This window comes from Falco cherrug, chromosome 3 (assembly GCF_023634085.1).
Source record: "Falco cherrug isolate bFalChe1 chromosome 3, bFalChe1.pri, whole genome shotgun sequence".
NCBI classification, from domain to species: Eukaryota; Metazoa; Chordata; class Aves; order Falconiformes; family Falconidae; genus Falco; species Falco cherrug.
The window spans coordinates 118,259,103-118,285,011 of NC_073699.1; the positions used below are offsets into that span (position 1 = coordinate 118,259,103).

The 25,909-nt window shown below is 48.1% G+C and overlaps 1 protein-coding gene across 1 annotated transcript in view; it reads right to left on the bottom strand.

The window, feature by feature from the left end:
• CSMD2 (CUB and Sushi multiple domains 2) overlaps positions 1–25,909 on the bottom strand; it is a 161,582-nt gene that overhangs the window by 61,202 nt on the left and 74,471 nt on the right. The window contains 11 exon segments of the mRNA XM_055704884.1: positions 1,523–1,592; positions 1,686–1,804; positions 5,585–5,689; positions 6,680–6,776; positions 10,924–11,048; positions 11,646–11,849; positions 13,937–14,032; positions 14,174–14,287; positions 17,039–17,155; positions 18,034–18,228; positions 25,414–25,601. Coding sequence (XP_055560859.1) covers positions 1,523–1,592; positions 1,686–1,804; positions 5,585–5,689; positions 6,680–6,776; positions 10,924–11,048; positions 11,646–11,849; positions 13,937–14,032; positions 14,174–14,287; positions 17,039–17,155; positions 18,034–18,228; positions 25,414–25,601 — 1,430 coding nt within the window.

Genomic DNA, 25,909 nt, shown 5'->3' on the forward strand with positions numbered 1-25,909 from the left:
TTTCTTTTTCCTCTTAATGGCTCTTTAATAGAACTACTTCTAAATTATTTAGAAGTCAAGCATCTGGACGAAGTAGACCAAAGCAAATCAGCATGCTTTGCCAGGGAAGCAAGCTGTTCTCTGAGCAGGGCAGCAACCAAAGCCCGGGGTCCCGGGGGGCTGGCAGCCAGCGGCGCTCTGGACACTGTTTAGACACATCAGGGCACGTGATTAGCAGAGGACAACGACCCTCAGGGCTGTCAGCATGGGATGCTGTGGCATCCCTCGAAGAGATGATGGTCACTCACGATGAGCGCCATGTTTATGCCTCCCTGCATTTGGATGACCACCGCGCTTGGGCACGACCGTCCAAACCCAGACACCTGAATTCAACTGCCCTGGTGCTCATACCGTGAGGATGCTGAGCCGGCACAGCCCAGCCAGGCCAAATCCTGCTGCACTGGGAGACCCATACTTGTTAAAAGAAGAAAACTTGCAACTTGTAGTTGCTCAGCTAGGCACTAGCTAGGTGATAATACTGGGATCCTCCTCCGTGCTGGGATCTCCCCACTCTAAAGCTGAGCTGAAGGGCTTCTGACTTCACTCAGAGCCAGTCCCACAGGCGTGGGTCCTTTAGCTCAGTTATCCTGCTGCAAATGCCTCTCTATTTATTCCCGGCCTGCAGATCATCGGATGAAAGAACTGTTAGCTCTTATAATTACTTTAAAGCAAAATGATGTAAGCTAGAACAGCAGGAGCCTGAAATAACTGTTAACTAAAGCTATTAAATGCATAAATGTCTCTCTCAGAGCTGTAAAATGTGCAGTATGAATATTAAACACCTAGACTTGCTAAAAGCAAAATATTGAAAATAATCAAAAAACTCCAGCAAGTTCCCTTCACCTCTGTGCCTCTTCTCGCAGGGCTTACTTCTTTCCTGGCGTGGATCGACTGTCCAGTGCTTTTCCCTGAAGGGCCAAAACACTCGGCATTCCCAGCCCTGCTCCTCAGAGGGTGTCACAGGCAAGGGGCTACACCGGCAAGGTCACATAGGACCCGCTAGACATCAAAGTGGGGACAGCAAGGCACCAAGTGCTGCAGTTCAGAGAGGCTGGGAGGTACCCAGGCTCCAGCACAAGATGCAGATTTAGTGATATCAAGATGCATTTCATCAAAATAAACCACAGTCTTAAGATCTCACTTAAGATGGAAAAAAACCCTCAACCCATAAAACCAACCTACTTACAGTATAAAGAAGTCTTAGGTTGTCCCTCTTGAATGACTTTTTGTTGAGGAAACCTTTTTTTATATTTTACATTTTATACTACAGCCACATTTTAAACATTCAAAATCAAGCATTCTGGGCAGCCCACAGGGACTTTTCCATTGAAATTCCCCCTGCAAAAGAAATGCAAATTTTTCCACACTGCCTCTCATTTCCAGAACAAACTTGCATTTCTCTAACTTAGCCCTTGACTATTTTTTTTTTGTTGTTGAGAAGTGCTATAAATATCTGCTAGGTACAAAATACCAAGAGTCCTACCGATGCAAAGCGGCGGTGGGTAATTCCAGCGGCGGACAGTGCCTGGCATGCAGGAGATGTGAGAGTGGCCCTGGAGGAAAGGAAAACAAGACACATCGTTTGGAGAGCCTCCCCGTATTCTAGACGTTTCCTGTCATCCTTTTGGCTGGAAAACATTCAGTACCTGCAGCGCATAGCCTGGTTCACACTGGAAAGAGACGACGTCGTTCACTAAGTAGCGTTCACCAACCTTCAGGCCATTCCCAGGAACAGGGGGCTCCGGGCAGCTGGACAGACCAACGGCTGGGAAGGCAAGAGCGAGGTGAGTGCTCCAGGGAGCGGGGCTGGGGGCTGCGCTGAAGGCAGGAGGAATGGGAACACGCCCCCCTTCATTTTATCCCATCCCCTTGCTGACCAGCCACCTCCACCGCAGACACCGGGGGGGGGCGGGATTCTTGGATTCTCCACAAAGACACCCTGATGACGCAGTATTCCCTGTGTTACAGGGCTGGCCAGGACTCAGAGCTATCTGCACCTAGCACTCTCACTTTACCTACAACATGTTTCTTTTCACCTACGAAGGCATCACAAATCACTTTGTGATTCATGGCCAAAAATGTTTTTGAGCTGAACCCTAATGCCTTGACAGAAGAGCTGCACTGGCACCAGCACATCCATCGCCAAGCAAAGACCGACTCACTCCCACCTGCTCATGAACCAAACTGGGACCCCTCCCCACCTGAGGTCCATATTTGTGTTGCGCCGTAGGTGCCTTCACCACCCAGGCAGCATCTGATGGGAGACTGGAGAGGATGTGAGGGAGGACTACCTGCTTCCCCTCGCTGGCGGTACCAAGGGCACATGGTATGTCTTGTATGTAATTTGTCCCTTTCTGGGTAGAAGCAGCACGGTTTCATCCTCCGACCCTATTCTTCCTGTTTTCAATGACAGATTGAATTTACCATGAGATAGCAGCAGCAGTAAGCGCGGCTGGTCCCTGACGGTGCCTGCAGAACAGGCTACACAAAGCTCACTCAGTCCCGTTTCTCCCATTTCCATCTGAGCTACGTGTGCAACTGGGAATATCCTGCTGCAAACCCCATTAACAATCCCCGAGGTCGAGTGACGTGCTCTCCCTTACACACATGCCATCCCCTCATCCTCCTGCAACACCCAACAGCGATAAAACGAAGACAGGTGCCTGCATCACCTCGTGCCCACCACGGCTCTGCTGCCTGCCAGCACCTCCCCTCGCTCTGAGCGCTGGCAGCTGCCACTAAAAGATAACCTTCTGCATCACTGCAAGGGCTAACACTCCGCTTAAACTCTGCAGACCCAGCTGAAAGCAGGCGAAAAAAAGGGAGAGGAGCTGCTGACTCCTCTCCCGACACCCGAATCATGCTTCCCAGCAAGGAAACATGTAGTCCCTCCCCACATCTCCCTGACCTTCAAAGAGCCGATAAAGAAAATAGCTTTAAATAATTTCCCATTCAGATCAGTGGGCGCTGAGTTTCAGTCGGTCCTAAATTGTTCTTGCTCCATTTTGGCTTTTGAGCATGGAGAGATAGGAGCTCTGCTTGAGGAATCCAGTGAGAGGCAACAAAGTGGTGTTTTAGTTCGCCTCCCAAAACTTCCTTGCACCGAACAATGACAAAACCTGAGGCTCAGAGCCATGGCATTCTACTTGTACAAGCAAAGCAAAAAATGTAGTATTTACAGCTGCCCTGAAAATCGACACCAATTAATTTTCTCAGCAACCAAACAAGTCTGATAATCCCAAGCCTCATGAAAAACCTGCACAGGATTGTTGCAGAGGGGTAATAGGATCCTCAAAGAACTTAATGAAACAGAAATGGAGAAGAAACAGTCACAGCAAGAGAATTTCTAAACGAACATCCACTTCTCCAGCTCCCAGGGAGCAACTTGGCACACGCCTCCTCTCCCCAGTCTTGTTGGTTGCAATAATCTTGCTGGATCCATTAATATGCAAGGTTTCAACCTGCAAACCCACTAAAACCTGGAAAGCTTAGTACTAGCTGGCCCTCTAAAAGCACACCGTCTCTGCAGTCAAACAGCTATGCCATTTCTGTGGACGCTTTATGAAATGAAATGCACTTTCAAATCTTATTTGCTGCTTTGGAAAAAAATAATAAACAGAATATTGGTTGGCTTCAGAGACAAACACAAGATTTGTGATCAGAACCAATTACGAGACACGGTGTCCAGCAAGAAACAATTATGTTTGCATTGCCCCAAGGCAGACTGCGTGAAGAGAGGCAGCAGTCCCAGCACATCTCTCATCAGCTCCCCATCACCGCTACTGATGCAGGAACACAGCCAGACCATCACCATGTATTAACCAGTCTCCCGAGAGCTGCATAAAGACCAGACTGGCTCCTGGCCGTGTCGCACCCGCGTCTTTAGTACGCTGCAAATGCACTAGCCTGCTTGCTTTCCTGACTGCTAGCTAAACATTCGATTTAGATGCGCTGGATAGAGCTGAGAGCTGCCATTCTGCACCTGCTTGCTCGTACACTGTCTGTGCCGCTGCTGGACTGTGTGTGAATAATTCAGGCCCCCGGTACAGCACCGTCGGTGAGATAAGAGCCACCATCACTGCGACCCGCTGCAGCTTGGCTGTAGCACACCTTTCCTGAACGGACATCTGCTTCAATAGCAGGAATCAACACACAGACGTGGGGGAGAATGAATTTTTGGCATCCTTATCCAAACCTGGCAGCCCTTTCGCAAGAGACTCTCTTCCTTGCCTTGTCTTCCAGTTTTAGCCAGGTTTGCTCTCTTACTACTGAGAATTTTTATCGTTTTTAAATATTGTCTCAGTATATCATCATATATAATGATATTCTCAGGTCTGGATACCCAAGAACTGAATGCATGAGACCTGCTGGAAGCAACACGCTGCCATTCTCCTGAGGTGCTGGCACGATCTGTAATGGAGGAAGCCACCAAACTGTCCAACACACCAGAGAGGGAGAAAGCAGCAGGTGCCCATGCTTTGGGCAGTGCCTCCTTTGGAACATCATCTCCAAGCTTCCCATTCAGCTCATGCCAAGGCGCCTCCCTGAGTTGGAGCCTGCAAAAGGAGGGTGGCCACGCATTCGTATCCACCACATGGGAAGTAAGATGCTCTCCAGCGTCTGGGCACTGCATCTCTAAACACCAAGCAGAGGGCGATGCCATGCCAGCAGATGAGCTGAACGAGGATCTAGCTGTGTGCCCTGGCAGCAGAGGCAGCCGACGCTGCCCTGGGCTGCGCGGACAAGAGCACGGCCAGCAGACGGAGGGAGGTGACTAACCCCACTCTACTCAACACCTAAAATATTGTGCCCAGTTTTGTGCCCCACAGCATAAGAAAAGCGTTGATAAGGCAGACGGAGCTCAGCAGAGGAGCACCAGGAAGAGGCGGGGGGCTGCAGCAGCATCCTCTGATGAAAGGCTGCCCGGAGTGTTTCTGCAGTCTCCACCCTTGGAGTTTTTCCAAGCACAGACTGCATAAAGATGCGTAAAGTGAGTAATCTAGTTTTGTCTCGTACCCGACCCTGCTTTCAGCAGGAGGTTCAGTGAGATGACCTCTGCGGTCCCTTCCAACCCAAATTATCCTATGGATCTCTCTCTAGCCCTGCACGCTGTTTCCAGCGATGACCGATACGGAATGCAAAGAGCAGGCAGTCCCTCCCAAACTCTGGCAAGCATCATTTTAGGCACTTCCCGAGCAAAGATGACAGCACTGCGTTGAACAGGCCAACTCTCCATGAATTTTTAACATTTTGGCCTCCACAGCTCCTCCTGCGCTACAACACAGAAACCAAACAGGTGCTGCAAAGTGCATCAGCAGCAAGACGAGGGGCACCCCATGACCCCATGTCACCTCTGCTGCATCTATTCTCCACTTCATGGTCACCCCCTCTCCACAGCTTAAGAGCGGGGAACCACATAAGCATGATCCTCAAAGCTCACCGCCCCTTCCCCACTAAGCAGCTTCCACTCCTACAAGGCTACGGCTCTGTAACCATCTCCCCACTGCTCAGAGGAACTGCGAGATCAAGGCTGAGATGCTCTTACTTTTGTATTCCAGGTGAAAGCCGGCAGCAGAGACGCTGATATCCGAATAGAAATGCAGATAGAGCTGGTTTGAAGTGCTGTTCAGCAGCGCAGGCACTGTAGTTCCTGGGAAAACAAGAGGTGCACAAAGATACTGAAGAGGATTCTTTTTTCCTCCTCCGTGTCCTCGGAGACTAGCTACAGAAGAGGCTGAGAACAGAAAGTCCTTTAACTTAACAAGCTCTGTTGGTTTTGATCAGGTTCTAATGAGGCCAATTGAGAAATACCCAAGGCTTCTCCGCAATGGCCTTTTCAAAGTCTACTGGTGAATTTAATCATGTGAAGTTTTACCACTTACAGACCAGACAGACTAAAAGCGTCGAGAAGGGAACCAGGATGAGAAACAGCGTGGGTGGAGCTCAGGTCCCCCGCAAAGTCGGGATTCCTTCTCCTGCCTCCCCACTTGGGAGCTGCTGCAGCACCAGGTCAAGGCAGTGCTATCCCAAAGGCAGAGCCGGGCGCGGAGTCGGCAGGTCTTTACGCACGACCCTTCTCCTCAGAAACCTCAGAGCGCTTTGAAGATATCTGGTCATTAGATAAGCAAGAACCGGGGCCATCGGCTTGCAAGTGGCTCTGCTAGTTGAAAGCTTTACAATGCTCTTGGGCTGCCGGCTGCTCCCTGCTCTGCTAAAAGCCACTGGCCCCACTGTCAGGCACAAGAAAGGCTGTTTTGTAGCCCTTCATCCATTTTGGTGCAACTCAGAGAGGTTAACCCGCCGAGCACCGTGCTCCGAGCTAACCCCACACAGCCCGGCACTGCTGTGCAACTCCCACCTCCAGGCTGTGGGGTCTTGTAAAAAAAAAAACAACCCCAAACCTCACCCCTTGGTTTTGCCTTTAAGGCTCTCTATCAACATTTCATGCAGGAGGACAGCAGCCCCATTCCCAGTTCAGCAAAGCATGTGATTCCCTCTAACGACGCACTTAAATCTGTTCCAAGTTTTTGAAGCACTTAAATATACGCTTAATTTTATGTACGTGCTGAAGTCCAGCCGATGTGAGCAGGAATGAAGCACGTGCCGGCGGGCTTCACCGAACACGATGCTGAACACGTACCGGAGAAACTGCCCAGCATGGTGGCGGTGTTATCTCCTCCGTCAAACACTTCCAGGGAATCCCAGTTCTGCTCAGTAACAAAACTGATCACCTGGATCTGGAGAGAAAAAAACAGAAGTAACAGTACAACTCCTGCATCAGGCTAATAAACCACAACAGCACCGATGAAAGGGCCGCTAATGAGGGCAGCAACACACCCTGGGGCCGTAAGTCAGCAGTGCTATTTATCTGTGCTGGCAAAACTTGGAGACCTATTGCCTCTGAGTACCACCACCTGGGTTACACAGCTGTGTCCCTGCAAACCCCACACTTCTGAGTCAGGGGTGCTGTCTTTTGCTGCTGCAAAGGGAGAGCTCCTGTATTTTCACAGCTAATTTACAGCAGCGGAGATTTGGAGCCTTTTTTTTTTTTTTTCTGTTTTGAGAAATCCCTGAAGACTTTTGCAACGCTTTCAAATGAAGGCAACCACTGGCAACCCAAGAACTGAACTAAAAACAAAGAAACCCGCATTAAACCACAAGGTTTTTTTTGATCTAATGAAGTTCTTGCCGCTGCCTTTTTTTTCTCAGCTTTTAGTCAAATCACTGAAGTCGCATTTTCAAATTTCCCACCTTTCTCTGCCATGCCCTATGAGGTTTGGAGGCTCAGGTCGGCCACTTGACTCTGTTTGTTAGAACATCAATGCATTCCTCAAATGAGTAACATCCTGAGATCTGATAAATCTGCATATACACTGAAAAGCAGCTCTTACACTCGAGCAAAGATCTACATGTAATTGCACAGATTTGTTTTCCTTGATTACCATTAAAATGGAGTCTGCTTTTATTCCTAAACGCTGGCAGTTCGAAGTATTCGGTGTCCCATTAAGGAAAATAAACTGTGCTGTAGATCAGGTGTGGTGAACTGCCTGAGCGAGTCGGACAGCAAACCCGAGAGAAAGCCAACAGCAGCAGAAAAAAACCCCAGCTTTAATCTGTAAGCTTGAGATGAAATTTTCAAACACTGGGTACCTCAAATTAAATTGCTAGGCCAACAACCTCAAAAAAGGACCCTTAGAGACAAATCAGGAGCACTAAGACTTGGCTCCAAATAAAAGGCTGCATTTCTTGGCATGCAGCAGAAGCTGCAGTGGTTCGGCACTGCTGCCGGTAGGATTGGGGAGAACGCCAGAACATTGGCCATTCCGGCAGGTGGACCCCCCTTTATCTCCAGCCTTCACACATCTGCTCACTGCGGAGCCTCCGCTCTTTGACGGCTCTTTGGACAAAGATCTCCTGCTAAGCCTAATGCTTCTGATCTGCCGGGGTCCCGCGGAGTTCAGCGGAATGACTCCCTGAAGCACCGCGCTCGGCAGGACGCGTTCGCTGGACTGAGCACTGCCAAAGGATTTCAGCGCCCTGCACACCTTGACTGCACCCACCCACCCACACGTACCCATGCACCCACCCACCCACCCCTCCCCCCCTTATTCCTGCAGTCTTCTTATCCTGGCTTTACTCACCCACTCCCAATACCCTGCTTGCCTTCGCCCTGCTAAACATAAACGATGCACATTAAAATAAAAAATAATAATACTAAAAAAATAAAATCAACCCCCATTATTTGTGCCGGTTTAACCTTTTTCCTCCTTGATTTATTCTGAATAATAAAGCAGGCTATAAAGTTCCTGCAAAGTTTGGACCCCCCCCCAGAAAAAAAAAAAAAAAGTGGTGTTCATCTAGCAGAAATTGCAGTGACCCCTGCAGAGCCATTACTGATTACACTGACCAAGTCGATACCCCTCAGCCTGCGTAATTACACCCCTATTGTCATTTGCATTACTGCAAGAGAACCTGGATTGAGAATGTGCATTTTGTTTGCTCTTAAATTTTCTAAATTATTTATTCTCTTCCCTCCACCCCAGCTTAACGGAATAAACATTTTTAAGGTCCTAATTCTAGTCTGACATGTGGATTCACAAGGGATCTGCATCTATTTACTGCCATGTATATAAATTAATTCACTCAGGAAGGTTTGCTACAGGAATGAATAATTCATAGCAGAAGTGCTAGCTCGTACACTGATTACATAAAAATCCTGCTAGTGACTCGCCGCTACCAAGAAAGCTTTAATTTCACCTCCTCCTCTGATTTACAGTTGTTTAACCTTTAATTGTTGTACAAAATGAGGGTAAACTGATGCTTAAATTAGTATCTAATAACACAGAACATCTCGTGCACAGAAGCGGGTGACCAGGGGAGCAGAGCCCATGTGAGCGGGGCAGGTAAACAGCCACCGCGGCCATCACCCTGCCTCTGGGCTGTGCAGGGCTTCATGGCCGCTCTTTTACTCCCCGAGGTCCAAGACCTTCCACGATGCCTTTTTTCCCACTAGAAGACTTCCAGTGGACATCCCGGTGTCACAAGGTGATGCTGTCGCCAGCGGGCTGTGTCTCGGGGCAGAGCCGAGGGGCGGCCGGGCCAGCACGCCGATGGCATCGCATCCCCCACACCGGGAGCAGAGATGGCAGCACCGCTGCGGAGCCACACTGGCTCTCGCTGAGCACCAGAGGAAGGGGTCAGACTGAAAAATTTTTTCCTGCTGGAAAAATTCCCACTCTAGACCTAACAACTGCAGGGGCAGAGCTCAGCCAGGGGACACGCTTTTTCATTTGCCTGCCTTCTGTGTTACACCCCAAAATATTTATTTCCCTCGCAAGGGATCACATCCAGCAGGAAAGGGGCTCAAAAAACCACAGCCACCAAGCCTTTAAAACACTTTGCCTTATGTTTTCCAGTTTTACACGCCAGAGCGCTGCGTTGGCACAACCAAAAAAGTGGGAAACTTAGAAGAGACACGCTTCTAACAGCCCAATGCGATACGCGCTTTCCTCTAAGCATAACCGCCGGGCAAAAAGACCTCCAAGGGCTGAGAAGTGGCAGCGAGGGTTTGTATTCAGGACGTGGCAGCGCAGAATACAGGCATCTATTTATATCGCTTTAAAAATTAAGTGAATTATCACCTCCTGCTCCCAGGAGTCCCCAGCAACTCGCCAACTGCCTCAACTGTTCAGATGTTTGGCTGAGCAAAATGGATCTTTCTTGTCACCGGGGGATTTTGGGAGCAGCTAAAATTTCAGATGAACAGGGAAGTACTGACAGTGAGCTCTGCAGCTTTTGAAAACACTCTTTCAGACGGCTTTGAAACCAAAGAGGGGAGCAGAATTTGTCAGACTGGACACAGAGGGCTCAAAATATTTCCCCCGGCTTGTCCTGTTTTGCTGCGAAAGCCCCCAAGCGCTGCTCCCACCAGCCCTGTCCACCCAGGTTTTGGTGCTGGGTTCTGATGGTGGGTCCCAGAACCCCCATCTGGGAGAGCAGGACTGTAATCCAGCAAGGCAGAGATGATGTTTCAATAAAACCCTTGAGATAAACATGACTGCTGTGTGCCAACAGCCGGGAGTGCTGCGGAGAGGGAAGAACGCACCTACAAATCCATTAGCCAAGTACATGATGGAGAAATAAAAGCACTTCAGGAACAAAACCCTCGCAGACAAAGTGGTAGAAAGAAAAAAGAAACCCTCTGATAATGAGGCCTGTGGAATGAATGGACCTGTTAAAGAATCCATCTCCTGTGCATCAAGCAATGTCAGCGCAACACACGGCAAGATGCCTTCCGTGAGGACAAGGCACGTGTGTGCTGAATGGGAACTTTATCTAAGGTTTGGTCTCTGATGTTGGGCTTAATTCTCAACACCCTCTAGCTTGCAGGACGATTTCTGCAGAGAAATGATAAGGACCACAAAAAGACCTGAAGAGAGAGCTCATTTACCTGGAGACAATGAACAGCAAAGCTGTAATTGTATAATCATAGCGCCGCAACTCTGCTGGCATAACAAATCCACGCAGGCACTCCGAGCAAGCAACTCTTCCTCGGTGTCGCTTACATTGCTTTCAACATTGCATAATTAAGCAGTATAAAGATATATGCCCAAAATACCGCAATTATTTTGTTACACCAGAACAGCCACGTAGCTCCAGCTGATTTCCCACAGAGAGTGCCTCCAGGAGGCAAAAAATACATTGAAGTATTACCCACTTTTGGCAGTCACAGTGTAAACGAATGTCTGATTCTAGAGAATTACACGTTCAACCCATCTTTTTCCTGTGAGGAGCGGCAACTTCATAACACGTGGCCTCTAAGTGCACTGGGTACCGTGCCTTCTCCTCTCCATCCCATGCTGCAGCCAGCCAGGAGCCCTGTACCTGTATCCCTGCTCCTTCGGGAACCGTTATCTTCCACACGCAGTTGAGGCTATTCAGGTACGTCTCAGGGAAGCCAGGGGACAGGATGGTTCCTTTGCGTTCAGTCAAATTTCCACCGCATGGCACTGAAACAAGCAAAGTAGCTGTTGGAAAGCGGAAAGACTTGGCTTTATACAAAAAAATATTCTCTTTCAAGCATCTATCCACAGACACAAAAGCAGGCAGAGTTGGCTCACGGTTTGAGGATTAGATCTGTATGAATAAACCTCTTTTCAGTGACTCATACAACTTCTGACGCAAGGAGTGTACAGTCCTTGGGTGTGGGGAAAGTTGGCTACAACAGCCCACCAGGATGGTGCTTTAGGAACTGCTCTCCTCCAAAGGAGCTGAAAGCAGCTTTCAGACAGATGTAATTAATTCTAGATGCTGTCCTGGATCTCACGAGTCAATACTCATTCAAAAAGTTCACAAAGGATCAGAAGGTCCCTTCCCTGACATGTGGGGTTAACTGCCCTTCTTCACAGGCAAGCCTGGCTTTTGTATGTAAGAGGTAAGAAATGATTTTGTTGTTGTTTCACTGGTGTTTTAGGGTTTTGTTGGGTTTTTTTTTTTTTAGCTTTTGTGTTTGGTGGGGTTTTTTTACTCATTCCAAATAGCGTCTTTAATTTTTCTAGCACAAACTGCTGAATTGTTTTGCCTTTTTTTCCTCTGTAGTTACCTACCGACACAGGTGGGTACCGAAACGTTCCACTGAGCCAGCGCCCCGGGCATGGTGAGGCACTCGATGCTGCGGGAGCCCTGGAGCGCGTAGCCAGCGCTGCACTCGAACCGCACCACTGCTCCCACCGCAAAATCGCTGCCCAGCCGCCGGCCATAGCGGGGCTCTGGCACTGAGCTGCACTGGGTGGCACTGGTCCGAGGAACCGCTGGCATGGCAGGCAGCAGGAACCAGCAGGCCAGTGAGTGGTTGCAAAGCAAAAAGAGAAAATAAAAAAAAAAAAACGGTTAGAGGACATATTTTGGAAATATTAAGTGCCAAATTAAAGATCCGTTGAAACCAAAACAAAGGAATTGATTATACCTAAACCCCAAAGACAGGCTGAACCCAAACATGATGATCGAGAAGAAAAAGAAATAACATTTCACTCAAACTTCTGACAATTCAAGTGCTAATTGAAATAAAAGCAGCTAGGTCACTACAGAACCACGCGTGCTTCCTAAGAGGAGACTGTTTGCCTTCCGAAAAATGACCATTGCATCAGAAAGGTCACTTCTAAACAGGGAAACCAAGGCATTCAGCAGTGACTTCCCAAAACCTGTTTGCCATATACTGCTACAGCCTCAGCGGAAAACCCTTTAGGTTTCTTAGCTTACTTGGCCTCATTACTATAAAGGACAGGAAATTTAATCAGTCTTCTTCATGATGAGAAAGGTTAAAAAAAGAAAAGGGGAATTTAAGTTGCGTTGCTGCATCGCCAGCTGTTGAAATTGCCTGCATTCCTGCTCCATACTGGGAACAAGAAGCTCCCAGTCGAAGGGAACAGAGAGGCTGACAGGGAAGCAAGGGGGAAAACGAGTCAAAGAAATCTTGTTGCTGAGGAAGAAATCAATTCATCTCTCTGAGTTGCTTTACAATTCATCAGTGTTTAATGCCTGAGTTGCTGGGAGTGGAAAAACACGGAGATGATGAGCACATTAGCTGTATTGTTTGATTTTGATTTCATTCAGCGAGGTGAATGTCAAACCCACTGCCAAAGGCATCACGCGAGGTGATTGGCAAGAGGCTGAAGTGTGCCAGTGGTCAGTGGAGGGGGACGTGGAGGCAGAGAGGAGCCACTTATGACAATGCGTTACTTCGGGCAAAACCAAGATAGCCAATATGGCTCTGCAGCCCTGCTCGGTGGCTGGTGACTGACGAGCGGGTGCTCAGCCTCGACCAAACCGTGGGGAGAACTGTGCCCCTGTGCTCGCCAGGCTGCTCCCATCACGCTGCCCACTCCCCCGCCGTGGGGCGACTCGCCGCACACGCGCCTCGCTGCATGGGGGAGGCTCGGGGAGGGGGAGATCATATGTGTAAAAATGAGAGTAAACGTCATTAGAGCCTGGCCAGGCAGATCAAAACCAGGGCTGGCTCTTTCAGTTACTCTTGCCTTCCGTGCAGTAATCACTGACGAGCGTGCAGCTGATAATTAGCATGCGGTAGTGAGGAGGTGATCTTCACCGATTTCATCAAAACCTTTGCTTTGCTGAAATTTTTGAAGATTACTATCAGAACTACAATAATTGGACAGAAATTCAAGAGAGCCGATCTCTGGGTCCTATAAAACCTAAAGCACGCTTCGCTTTGCCCCCGGAGCAGGCAGAGGTTGCCCGTGCTGCTGCCACCGCCTCACGGCAATGCACATGCCAGAGCCTGGCTGAGCCACGGGTAACTACACAGAGCACGTGGGTGAGCGAGTCCTTCTGTTTTCCCACTACTCTGCGCATCACTTTCTGTTTACTACTTTAAAATCTCCGAGTGGGACTTGCCTGATGCAATGCAAGCTGTTACCGAAAGGATCAAGGGGTGAAAGTTTGACAGCAGGAGACCTGAGCCTGTGACATGCAGGGAGGAAGGATTTTGCCGAGCTGCCAGACAAGCGTTCAGCTGCTTACACTGAGAAATGTGCGAAAACACCAGTGGGAGAAATTGCTTGGGTAGAAAACTTCAGAACTCGCTGTGTACTCAGGGCATGATTCAATGAGATACTTCTGATACTAATCCTAGGACGCGCGAGGGTTGAGGCCAAGTGAAAACGGAAGGTCTGAATATGAAGTACCTACAGGAGCCCTGCAAGTTCACCGCTGCCAAAATAGAATCTTAAATCTTCCGTGGTATTTCCCGTTAGGCCAGAAAGTGTGCAAGGACCCACAGGTGCCAAAAGCAGGTCAGGACACATCAGGACATCACCGAGGTTCTGACCGTTCTCTGGGGACCAACCTGAGGACATCCGCAGAACACGCCTGTACTCACCTTGGTAGACAAAATGAAAACCTTTGGCTGTAGACTGACCCTTGGAAGTAAATTTGATAAGAATCTGGTTGGTGGTAGCTAATGGCAATGATTCACCTAGATGAGGAGAAAGAGAGAAACCAGGAGATGGAGAGTATGGCATTAGCGACACAGGCGGGCGGCACAGGGCAAGGTGCTAAACACCAGGCTGCATTTTTAGTTTGCTTTGCCCAGCAGCCACAGGGACACCTTCCCTACCTGTATGAGAGCCTGAGAGGGAGCTGAGAAGCCGGGACTGCTGGTTGGGGCCATCGTGGACTTCGATGACATCGTTGAGCACGGTCTGGAAGAAGGCGAACTGCCCGAAGACCACTGCGGGGAGAGGGAGCGCAGGTCAGGGCGGGCGGTGGGATGCCCTGCGCTGCCACCCCTAAGCAGCCAGGGCCGGTGAAAAAGGCCTAAAAACCTAAAGATCCACCTGAGAAAAGTCTCAGGTAAAAGTTCTGTCCTGCCTTACAAGATCGCTTGACTTGGTTCCTGAGGAACCACAGTGTGTAGTGCCGAATCACCCTGTTCTTGCTCACTGCACCCAGGCCTCAGCCACTGTTGGAAATCGCTGTACCAGGTACTAGAAATTATAAATTAGGTAGAGTTAGACACATCAATAGAAAAAAATGGTAGCAAGCCAAGATTCATGTACAAGATCCTGGCAGGGTCACTGATGAAAGAAAGCTGCAAAGTGCAGCGCTCTGAGGAAGACCACCTGAGCGAGGCCGAAGGCCGGAACGACCCTCTCAAAATGGATGCCAAGAGAATACTCCGCCTAAACTCACCCAGGCCCCGCCTAGACTCTGCCCATCATTAATATGCAATGAGATGTTGCAATTACATGAATAACGTATGAAAAGATGTTGCCATCATGTATGTCAAATGTATAAATTAGCCTGTTTCACACCTGTGCTTCGGGGCGAGTTTCTGTGGTGTGAACCACCTCCTCCCCTGCGCAGAAAATAAATACCTTGCTGCTAAAAGTACACAAAAAAAAATCTTCATTCCGAGGTTTTTCGGCATCACCAGGAGTGCCCAGGCACTTGGGCTGCTTTTATTTCAGGAGTTTGGCAAAGCTATAAAGGGTCTGACTGACAGGCCTGGAAGATGGGAGCCCTTTATTTATCCGCAAAGTAGACATAACAGAAGCAGCAACCAGCCTCCCCCGTGTTCCCTTGCCAGTGCGCCTTAACACTGATTCATAGGCCAAACGGGATTCTTCTATGAATCATCCCATTCGCCTGCCTACATAACACAAGGTATATAATTTCACCAATGGATAATTATTATTTATTATTTGTACCAAACCCCTGGCAGGAAGCAAGCTCCCATCGGGTTATGCATCGTACAAAACCTGAATAAAAGAATCCCCGTCCTGAAGAATTTGGTTTCTAGATGGAACCTCTCTGGTCAGGGAGGATGACTGCTAAGGAGAGAGGACACTCGCCATTTTATTAACAGAGACTGCTAACGAGGGAGCCGCGCAGTGCCCTGGGTCTTACTGCAGACATTGTAAATGCACCCAGGAGTAGGCAGAGCTTATGAAAGGGAGAAAATAATAATGAGATGAGCAGAGCATTTTTTTTCAGCTTGAGCCAAGAGACTTCGGTTATTTATCTTTATTTTTCAGAATACAATACGGTTTTTTTCTCCCAAATCTGCACTTAGAAGATTTTTTTCCCTCCACTTTGTCTCTTCTCCTAGCTTTGCATTTTCCAGTTCTAAGTGCCCAATTGCAGACTCACAAGCTGAGAGGTCCCTTGCTGTGAAATTCATCATCCACCAAGCTACGACATTTCTTTCCTGCACATTCAGGTTTCCACACAGCTTTGATGTTAGGAACACTGGAAAAGTGACGACAGCACACCCTGATGCCTGCTTACGCAGAATCCGAGAAGCAAAGGAGATGGGAAATGCATAACATTCACTACTACGGGTTTCCCTGCTTGTTTTTAATGAAGCTATTGAAAGGTAGCAGGTGGAGAAGAGAAACTAATTTAGCCATCATCCTACCGCAGGCAAAAGTCAGGCTTGCACATCAAGCCCCCCTAGCCCTCTAGTTATTGTGTTTCTTAAGACAATATCAAGATCAGCTCTAGAAAAAGAGGTTAAGAGGCAGTATTTCATCAGTTAGATCCAGGAGCTCAGATGGACCTGAGATGCGCACAGGCAAAAGGGCGATTTCAGTGAAAGGAGCTTATAACTGATGTCTGAACACGGGCTCCTCGTTTCACACCTTGCTATCTTAGCAAAGGAAATCACAAACAACTGAAAAGACCACAGGGACTGGCTGGATCGATACGATGCACGGAGAAACAGAATCAAATAACAGAATTTAGACACCTTCACCTGCCAGAGCTGTCAGTGCCACTGCTCTTTAAGAACTTTAAATTCCCTTCAAACAAGAAAATATGTTAACCAATACTAATATCCAGCTAGCTGCCTCAGAGGTTTCTTCAACATTGATCACTCCCGTATTCCAGCTCTGACCAAAATTAAGCAGCATCAGAGTCTATAAAAGAATGACAGCCCATTTAATTGGATCTGGTTTAAAATTTAGTTTACGTGTTATTTAAAAATAAAAATTAGTCATAAGTACTATAGCTGCACATCCACAAACCCATACACCGATGTGCTTTTCTGCACAGATTATTTAGCGGCAGAGTTAGCATGTGTTTATGGTAAATACGTTTTGTACTCTTGCAGGTCCTCTGAGTCTGCTGCTAGCATTAATCACCATGAATTACTTTTTGCTGATTTCTCAACTCTGCATGACTGCATATAGTGCAGGAACTGGAAGAGGAATCACAAGATGGTGGGTTTTGTTAGGTTGGGGGTTTTTTTGCCCTCTAATTTTTGATAGATTTTGAAATTCACAAAATTCCCATCACCCTTACCGACTACCACAAAGTATAAATAGCATCCCACAGCACCACTTACTATTTCCCAGTCTCTCTTATCTCCATTTATATAAGCACTTATTCTATGGCTTTGTTCAAACAACAACAAACAAACCAAACGAGAGAGTTGCACAGACAGCAGGACAGATTTCCAAACACCCCCCACAACCCATACCGTAGTCCTTCGGCACAACGATGAAGTACAGGCAGACTTGTCCGCTGGTGTAGTTCTGGGGATAATTTGGAGAGAGGACGACGCCGTCCGAGCCTGTGTACTGCCCACCACAGGGTGCTGTGAGAGAAATGAAGGAGAGCTCGCCGAGCGCGCCCCCGCCGCAGCCTGCCCGGGACCCCTGCCCACTTCAGGCAGCGCAGCCCTCGCTGCAAGTTCTTTTAAGAAAAATCAGACTTATCCTAACCCGAGCTCATGCCTACTTCACATTTCATTATGGAGACCGTGGTAAGGCTCAGGGATGCCGTGCGTGGGGTGTAGGCTAACGCGTGATTTGCACAGCTCTCCACCCGACTCAGCGCTCAGGACCGGTCGGAATGAGCTCCACTCCCTTCGCCCTTTCTCCGTGGCAGAAGCCCGGCTCCAGCGGGAATGCCGTCCTCCCCGCCAGCGCCTTGCCAAGCCAGGGATGTCATTCTCCCCGTCACCACGGACTGACAGCTATCTCTTGACTCACTTCTCAGACGAAGAAGGTCTGACCGCAAACCCACCGTTTAAACCATGTTCTCGTTAAGCCAGAAAACAAACCAAACTACAGAACCCCTATGAAAAAAAAAAAAAAAAATCTTTTATTTTCTCAGTAACTCTGGCCCTGCTCAGGAAACCACAGGTTTCAGGACTCTGATTAGCAGGGATGAAGTTAAGCAAATGTTGCAGTGGCTCCCTAAATCCTGCCCTGCACTAGGGACACGGGATTTGTCACACACATCACCTTTTGTGCCCAGTTTTCTGTCTCTCTCAAAAGAAACCTCATAAAAGTCAGGTCTTCCCGACCTCTGGCTGTTAAAAAAATGGATTATAATGAAACACTATGAAAAATCCCCTCTGCAAGCAGCTCTATGGAAAAGTGATGTTAAGCTTTTCATTAGGATAAGGTGCTGAAGTATCTGGCAATAGGCAGATCGCTCTCTACTCCCCTTTTCCCCCCCGAGCCTCACCTGTACAGGTAGGTCGAGGTTTGTTCCACGTGGGTTTTCCATCCCCTCCCATTATGCACGTCAGCGTGGAGCCCCCTTCAATGTCATAGCCCCCGTCGCAGTAGTAGGTGATCGTAGATCCCAGCTTCAGATCCGTGCCCACTCGTGTGCCATTCTTAATGGAACCAGGGTCGAAGCACGACTCCCGGGGATTTTCTGCAAGACAGAATTGCCAAGATCTTTACAGGTTCGATACAGCTAACTCTAAAATTTTGGTGAACGGCATGGTTTTGGCTTTTCTCAGCTGGCAACCTCACTCAAGCGTATCATGAAGACTGGTACCATGCGCAGAGTTTAGGTTTCAAACATTCACTCCTGCTGCTGAAGCTGGGGAATTGTACAGGTCAGATTCTGGTCCAGAGCCTTCTCTGATGCTCAGCTCCAGTACAAGCATGCTGGAAGAAGGAAGGCTTTGGTTCACACGCATTCCTGCCAGTACCCAAAATCCAATGCACGAGGCAAAGCTTTGATTTAACTATCTGCACTGGCTCTCCCTTCTTGCACAGGGGACGGGCTGCAAGGAACTTTGCAAACCAGGGCATATAAACACAGACCGAACATGCAAAGTATTTCAGATACGCTACATCTGTTCGCGTTAGCTCCTTGGCACCTATCATTCCTGTATCTAAGAGCTGTCTGCTCTCACCATGGAAATACATAGTGCCATGTGCTAGCTGGTTGATTCTCCAGATGTGCAGCATGGCTGCAATTATGGCAAAATGATTACAAGTAGTTAGACAAAATGAAGACATTTTTCTCTCTGTTCACTATGCCCTGCAGAGTTAAAAACCCCATTTACATATGAAAATTCCAGTAAAGACTACAGAGCTGTCAGGACTTGGATATTTTTTTCCTTCTTCTTCTGAAGGGCTTTTTTCTTCTTTTGCGTTTTTTTTTTTTTTTTTTTTCTCCTGCATGAAATATAATTAGAGGCTTTGATTAATCCTGCTCTTTTGTCATTTGGAAATTGCTCATTAAAGATGAGGGCTTTTCTGAGAGCAGTGGGTCTGTGAACAATTATGATGTGTTTAAGCATTAAATCACAGGCTTTCAGTATTTGGGGAAGGGGTGGAGGCAGAAATAGAAAACAGTAAAGCCCCCAGATCTTGCTTTTGTTTCTTTGTTTGCAGTGAAAAACAGGATTAGCTCTACGGTTTCCTTCGCACAACAGCTGTACCACTAGCTAATGATCCAGGTAAACAGGGCACAAAAGGATGGGAAATGATCCCACCAGAAACAGCTACCCTGAACCACAGAAGTGAGGCCACCGTTTTTCCCTAGAACACCAGTTCCCCGTTTTGGGAGCCAAAGGCTGGTCACCCCTCAGTGCTCCCCACAGACCATCACACACTTGTATCACCAAACTTTAAATCACGAAGCCCTGGGTTCTCTGCTGTGTCTGTGGTGCCTTGCTGCACGAGCTCTCTGGACAAGCCACTTGTCCTTCGAACAGCCCCATTTCCCAGCCAAGTAACAGGATGCTCCAGTTTATCTGGTCCTGGGAAGACACACACGTGTGCCTTGATGTGTGATTGCCGCAGCACTCAAAAGAGAGCTCCGATATGCAGATGGAGAAGATTGGGTTTCTAAGACTAGAATTCCAGCAAACATTTTTACTCCGTTATTTCCTCCGTGTGATCTGATGGTAGGTCCTGCTGAGATACCTGCTCGACACAAAAGAGAAAGCTTCACTATGCCGAGGACCAAAAAAGCTTGTTCCAACCACAGCACTGGAAAGCAAAGCCCTTGGCGCTCCGGCCAGCTCGGATGAACACATCCCCTCCTCATTTACCCTTATGAGACACCAGCCGTCTCTTTAGCATTACACCAGACGATGGAATAGCCCTGGGCAGACCAGTCACCACAGCCCACAGAGGCAACAAACTGCTCCCGGGCATCGGTCAGCCCCTGCATCGAAGAAGAGTGGTGCAGTGGCACAGCCCAGAGTCCATGGTAGCACAAAAGCCATCTGCAAGTATAAATGCTTCATCTACCTTTCCAAAATATTTTTTTTTTTTCACTCCACAAGCCTTTATTTCTTTGAATTGCTAATATTCACTTCTAGACCCCTTCATACAAAAGCCGCATCCACCAGCTTCCTTCTGACCACTTTATGCCTCTCTTGTTGTTTTGAACAGTCTCACTGCCTTTCATCTAACAAGTTGATGTGGCTTCAACCTGTCAATCACCCTCCTACCCAGCTGTCAGATCCCTCAGCCATGTGCTTGATCTCAGCCTCTGCTCCCACTTTGAAAAATCTTGACATTCGTTGCTCAAGTCACTCCGCCGACTGCTGAAAAAAGGGTGGTGGCGGACTGCTGAGCAATAGCCCCGCTGCTTTGGTTGTGTCTTCCTCATTCTTGACTGTTTCTGTTCCCTTGAGGGGCTGTGCCTTCAGGGACACCGCTCACCCCAGAGGATGATGCATCCTGACACACCAGTCCCACACGTATCTCCAGCCGAACGAGCCTCCGCCCCGATGATCCCCAGCAGCAGGCTACAAAGGCAGGCAAGGAGCTCAGCTTTAAGGAAGCGTTTGGTTGTGTGGTGACTGCGAAAGCCTCGTGGAGAGATGTGGGCAAGCCACAGCTTCCCCAGCTTTTGATTTATCAGGCTATGAAGTGAGTACAGCGTGGCTCACCCATTTAGAATTCATGTTTTATTTGCACGCAGCCACTTCAGAAATCAAGGACTTTACCCTGATGTCCCAATTAACATGGATTCAGGCTGCCAAATGTTTTGAAAAGAGTCAAGACAAAAAAAAAAAAAAAAAAAAGCCATGAGAACAGGTTCATTAGTCCAAAGAAAGCAGAATTTTCTGCGCTTCCCACCCCTCCTTTCCCAAGGAAAACTCAAAGCCCGCATAAGCTCCTGGACCAGGAGGTCAGGCTTTCACCTGCACGTTCGGGAACAGCTTTGCTGGAGAGCTGTTGTCGGAGAAGGGCATCACGAACTCCATGTCTGTAAACGTCTGCAAGCCTTTATTAAGAGTTAAGCCTTAACACAACCCCAAGAGAAATCGTCTAGAAGACAGTTTGCCACAACAGTCATCATCACATCCTGAAGACAAGACAAATCCCATCAGGATCTTCAAGGCCAGGTGTAGCCTTGGCACCCTGAGCAGCTGGGCTGTCCCCTCCCCCGCCCCAAACACACTCTCTTTCCCAAAATATTCCAAAAGATCTGGTTTTCAAATGCATGTTGTTCTAGGGTCAAGCATCATCTCCCATTTCTGCCCGTTTTAACAGAAAACCGGTGCTGGGTATTTTTAAACAGCTTGCTTTGCAACAGATTTTGCAGAAGAGTGTTTCTGCGGGGAATTTCCACCTTAAATAACCCGTAAGTAATGCTGAATATATGTTTATAAGCTCAGGATGGGCAAAATAGTTCTAGTGAAATAATAAGGGATTTGAAATAGGGCTTGGGGTTTAGGGTTTTTTATTCATTCCTTTGGAAGGGTGAAAATTAATCAGTTTTGCTTCATTTGCTTTCAATTTCACGCCTCTTCACTTCTGGCCCACAACAGAAACAGGAAGCACTAAAAAGCGTGAGAAAACCTCCTGCTTCGGAGCATCCGACCTGGAAATTCCTTCCCACTCCCTGCCCCAAGCATGAGGAGCCAAACCCACGTGTGCACCCCGGGTCCCATTCAGCACCAGCCCAGCAGGGTAAGTCGCCCAGCTGGAGGCAGCGACGGATGGAGTCGGACCCACCTCTGTGCTCGTGACAACACGTCCCCAGCACTCACAAAATGTAAGGGAAGGGAATAATTTGGGAAAAGGTTCTCCAGACAACTAGCCTGCCCTTTACATTGCTTACAAAGTGCGGTCTCTATTTAAGAATGTAAGTGTATGAATATATAAAATGCATTCTTAATAAAATCTGTGGTTTGTGAGATGTTGCAATGCAGTGATTACTAGAATTCGGTTGATTTCCCAATGAGAAAAGATAAGCTTCACCTTAGACATTCATCCCCAGCCAAATTTCAGAGTCTCTGCTGGCATTTTCGGGCAGTGGCACCCTCATACCAAGGGGTCTTTCAAACTGACTGGGAACAGCTCTGGAATCCAGTGTTGTTCTGCAGCCAGGAGTCTCCCAAGTATAACTAACACACACAAATATTATCTTGGTTCAAAAGATAACACATGCAGAGATAGTGAGTTAAAACCCATATTTTGTTAAAAAAATTAAGCAACAACTGGAAGGAGAAATAAATTTGAGGTGTATCACAAGCCATCCCTTCCCTGTGTTTAAGTTTTTGTTTCCTAACCCTTCCCTATTTTGTAAGCAAGAACTTATCACGCTTTGGCGCTGGCAGGCTAACACTTGGGCTCACGTGGATCTGCAAACTTTCACAGAAAAAATTCACAGAAATCACAACACTAACTAAGCCGGTGTTGCAAACAAGCACTTTTTAAGGATTGTGATAACTTCAACAGACCTTCAACAGGATGCCTGAGCAAAGCACGCCTTCCTTTTCATGAACCAACCCAAAATCTATTTACTACTGCTCAGTCATTCCAAAGAATAAATTCCTCCCCAGCTGAATCCCCAAACTATTGCACTGAAGTTTCACCTGACCCTCTGAACCAGCCCAAGGCTTTATGCAGGCAGCAACCCAAACCTCCGCAAATGCATGGGGAAAGCACACTTCAGGTTGCTATGCTGGTAACCTTGATTTTTCATCCTGCTGCACAGCTGACTGCATGATGGGTGCAAAGCAGAAGGCATGTGTTCATCTATCGGAAATCCTGCTGGTGTAGCCTATCTGTGCAGCAAAACTGGGAAACCGCCGGGCTGCAGATCTGCCCTCAGACACCTTTCTGTGGCATTGCTGCATTCCCACTTCCCCCTCGCTGTCATGCTCTATGCAAAAACTGGCATAATCAAAGCCAAATTCATTCTTCTCGCCTCTGTTCTCTCCATTCTTCATGGCCCCAGAGGACAACTTCCTCTGGAAGAGCCATTGCCCCTGAAACAATTTCAGATGAAGTGCTGAGGCTGTTTGAAATTCACCCGACACACCATAGCTGCAGGCTAGCACAACGGTCCCAGTCCCAGAGAAGATGCAGGATTTTAAGAAGGCAGTGACAGATGGCTGCTTCGCCTTCCCCCCGCCCCCCCAAACATCACCAGAAGAGGACTACAAAGCCCCCGGTAATTCAGAGTATCCCCCATACAGCTGACACAGGTGATATACAGTATTTAGGGAGCTATAGGGGCAGAAGCCCGCCCGGGCTGCAGCACTGGCCAAACACAATGGGATGGCTGAGAGAAGCCGGTGTCTTTGAACTGTACTTGGGATTCCAGGCTGGCAAGGAGCCGAGCTCGCTATTTGATTTTCTTTCACACATGCTCCCTCCTGCATTTCTTTTCTTCCTCCTTCCATCCCCCAAAGTTCTTTTTTTCTGCCGCTTCTCAGACTTGAATCCCAGGTTCCTTTTAAAGCGTGGGGAAATTAATGAGCAAACTTAAAGCCTCGGTCTTTTCTCCCAGCAGTCTGGCTTTGTGGGAAGTATGTAGGCGTGACTAACACGTGGGAAGCATGTAGGCTTTGTGGGAAGTATGTAGGAGTGTTTAGGAGAAAAATGCATCACACAACCACCATAATTTAAAGAGATTTAATTTCTTAAATACTTTCTGGCTGCCCAAAAATAAAGCAGAAAAGAAAAAACCTCGGACTTCACTTTTAGTACAATCAGTTCTAATGAGAGCAGAAAAAAATTGATCTCGTGCATCTTCAGCAGCGCTAATTGTCTTTGTCTTACTGTTTCATAACTTTACTAGAGGGACATTCATCTGCTCAGCACAAACTAATAAGAATTGTCACTTCACTGTCATTTAACCACCGGTCAGGTAGATTCAAAAGCAGGAACCGCAGCCCAGAGATAGGATCTAGGAAGAGAGAATTGCCCGAGCACACAGAGGAAGCAGCAGCAGTGCTGACGGCGCAGCAGCAGCACCCATCAGCTCTCCAGCACACGCTGTCGCTGCTCCCGCAGCACAAAGTTGAGCCAACGCGGTCCAGCAGCCCGTTTCACAGCCTATGCTGTGGTTGCACAGCTGTGCTTTCACAGTGGCTTGCAGCCAGTGCATCTGAAGCCATCAATGCTTTGTTCTCACGCTGCAAACTAGTCTATATAGGCCAGAGCAGGCTGGAAGAATTTTTTGTTTCTGTTTTCCCCCCCCCAGTTTTTAAGCCTTCTCTCCATTCTGCATAATCCCAGCTCATCGGATCCAGCTTTTCAGAGCGCGTTTTTTACTACGGTTTGTAACAACTTCATTCTTCCACCTACCCGACGTACAAACAAGGAACATACCTGCCAAAGCCTCCCTTTCCCCCCCCCCATCTCCCAGAATAGCAGTGCCAGGTCTGTCACTTCTCAGCTCACTCCAGTGACAGCTAAAAGCACTCAGGCAAAGCTCTCACCCCTGTCCCTGTCTCTCACCATTCCAGTGTTTTACCTCCTCCTCAAGCAAGCAAGGAAAAGAAGCCACTGCTCTCATAGCACAGATACCTGCGAACTGTTCTGTTCGTCTTACTAATTATCAGCAAATTTTTCAGTAGATGCTTTCAAATCTGAAGTGAAGCAAAATGCACAGATTTCAGGACAGCTCCACTGACTCAAGAGAGCTGAGCATCCACCTCCACGATCCCTGCCTCTCGATACAGCCACCCAGTCATCTGGTACACTCCTGAACGTCAGGATCAAGGATTCAAACCCAGATCCCATGTTGGATATGTACGCCTGCACCTCCTTTTCTTGGACAGAGCCGCTCTTGTCACTAAGAATAAATCTTACCATGGCAATGCGGAGCACGCCTAATAACCAGTTAACAGTTCAGCACTCCCTAGTATGCTGAAAGCTCAAATTGCAATGAAGCAGCATGTTCTCCTCACTAAAAGTCAGAGTTACTTAAATGCAGTGTGGAGCAAGATAGATTATACAGACTACAGCCTGTACATAAATAACTACTCTCTGGGAACCTCCCTTGGTTTTCTTTAAAGAAAGAACAAAAAAACCCCCAAACCGTAAAAACTCTTCTCTGTTAATGAAAGCCCTGCACAGAAGCAGCCACACGTGACTCTCAGCCCGTTTAACGCTGCTTATATCTACTTTATGTACCCTGGCTCTTCTGCCTGCCTGCAGGATCCCCTCTCTTCAACTCCCAATTTTCCCTTCCAGGAAGGCAGCAAAACTGCCTGAAAAGAGATTCCACAGTGTCTAGAGCCTTTTCCACTTGGTCCAGCCTGGTGGTTTAACCTGAGAATAAGTGCAGGTAACATCTCGTGTATTTGCTGAGTCAGCTGGGGCAGGGGCACCCCCAGACAGCTCTTACCTGTGTAGTCAATGACAAATCCAGTGTTGCTGACCGATGCATCACTTCGGAAAGCGAGGAAGAGGTTGTTACTGCTGCTCTCTATCCTCTCGGGTATCTGGGAGCCGTAAAAGCTTCCGATCAGGGGACTGAGTGAATCGGGGCCATCATAGATATGAAGGAAATCATAGCCAGGCTCCAAACTGAAGCTGCAAGACCAAAGGAAGGGTGCTTGGAGCAGGCTGTGGTCTTGCTGGGCTGTACAACTACACAGCCGAGGGACTGCTGCTGCCCCAGAATTGCTCCTCAGCTAAGCACAGGACATTTCTGCCTCCGTTCCAGACGTCAGGAACCCGGGGCTGGTGATGCAGCCCAGAGCACAACCACAGCACCACGAGCCAGTGCTGCTGCATGGTTATGTTCTGTCAAACCCATGTCATAGCAAAGAGGAGCTGCCGCTGAAATTTGTGTACCTTCCCCAAATTCAGGTAACATCTGGGAAAAGGTTACCCAGGAC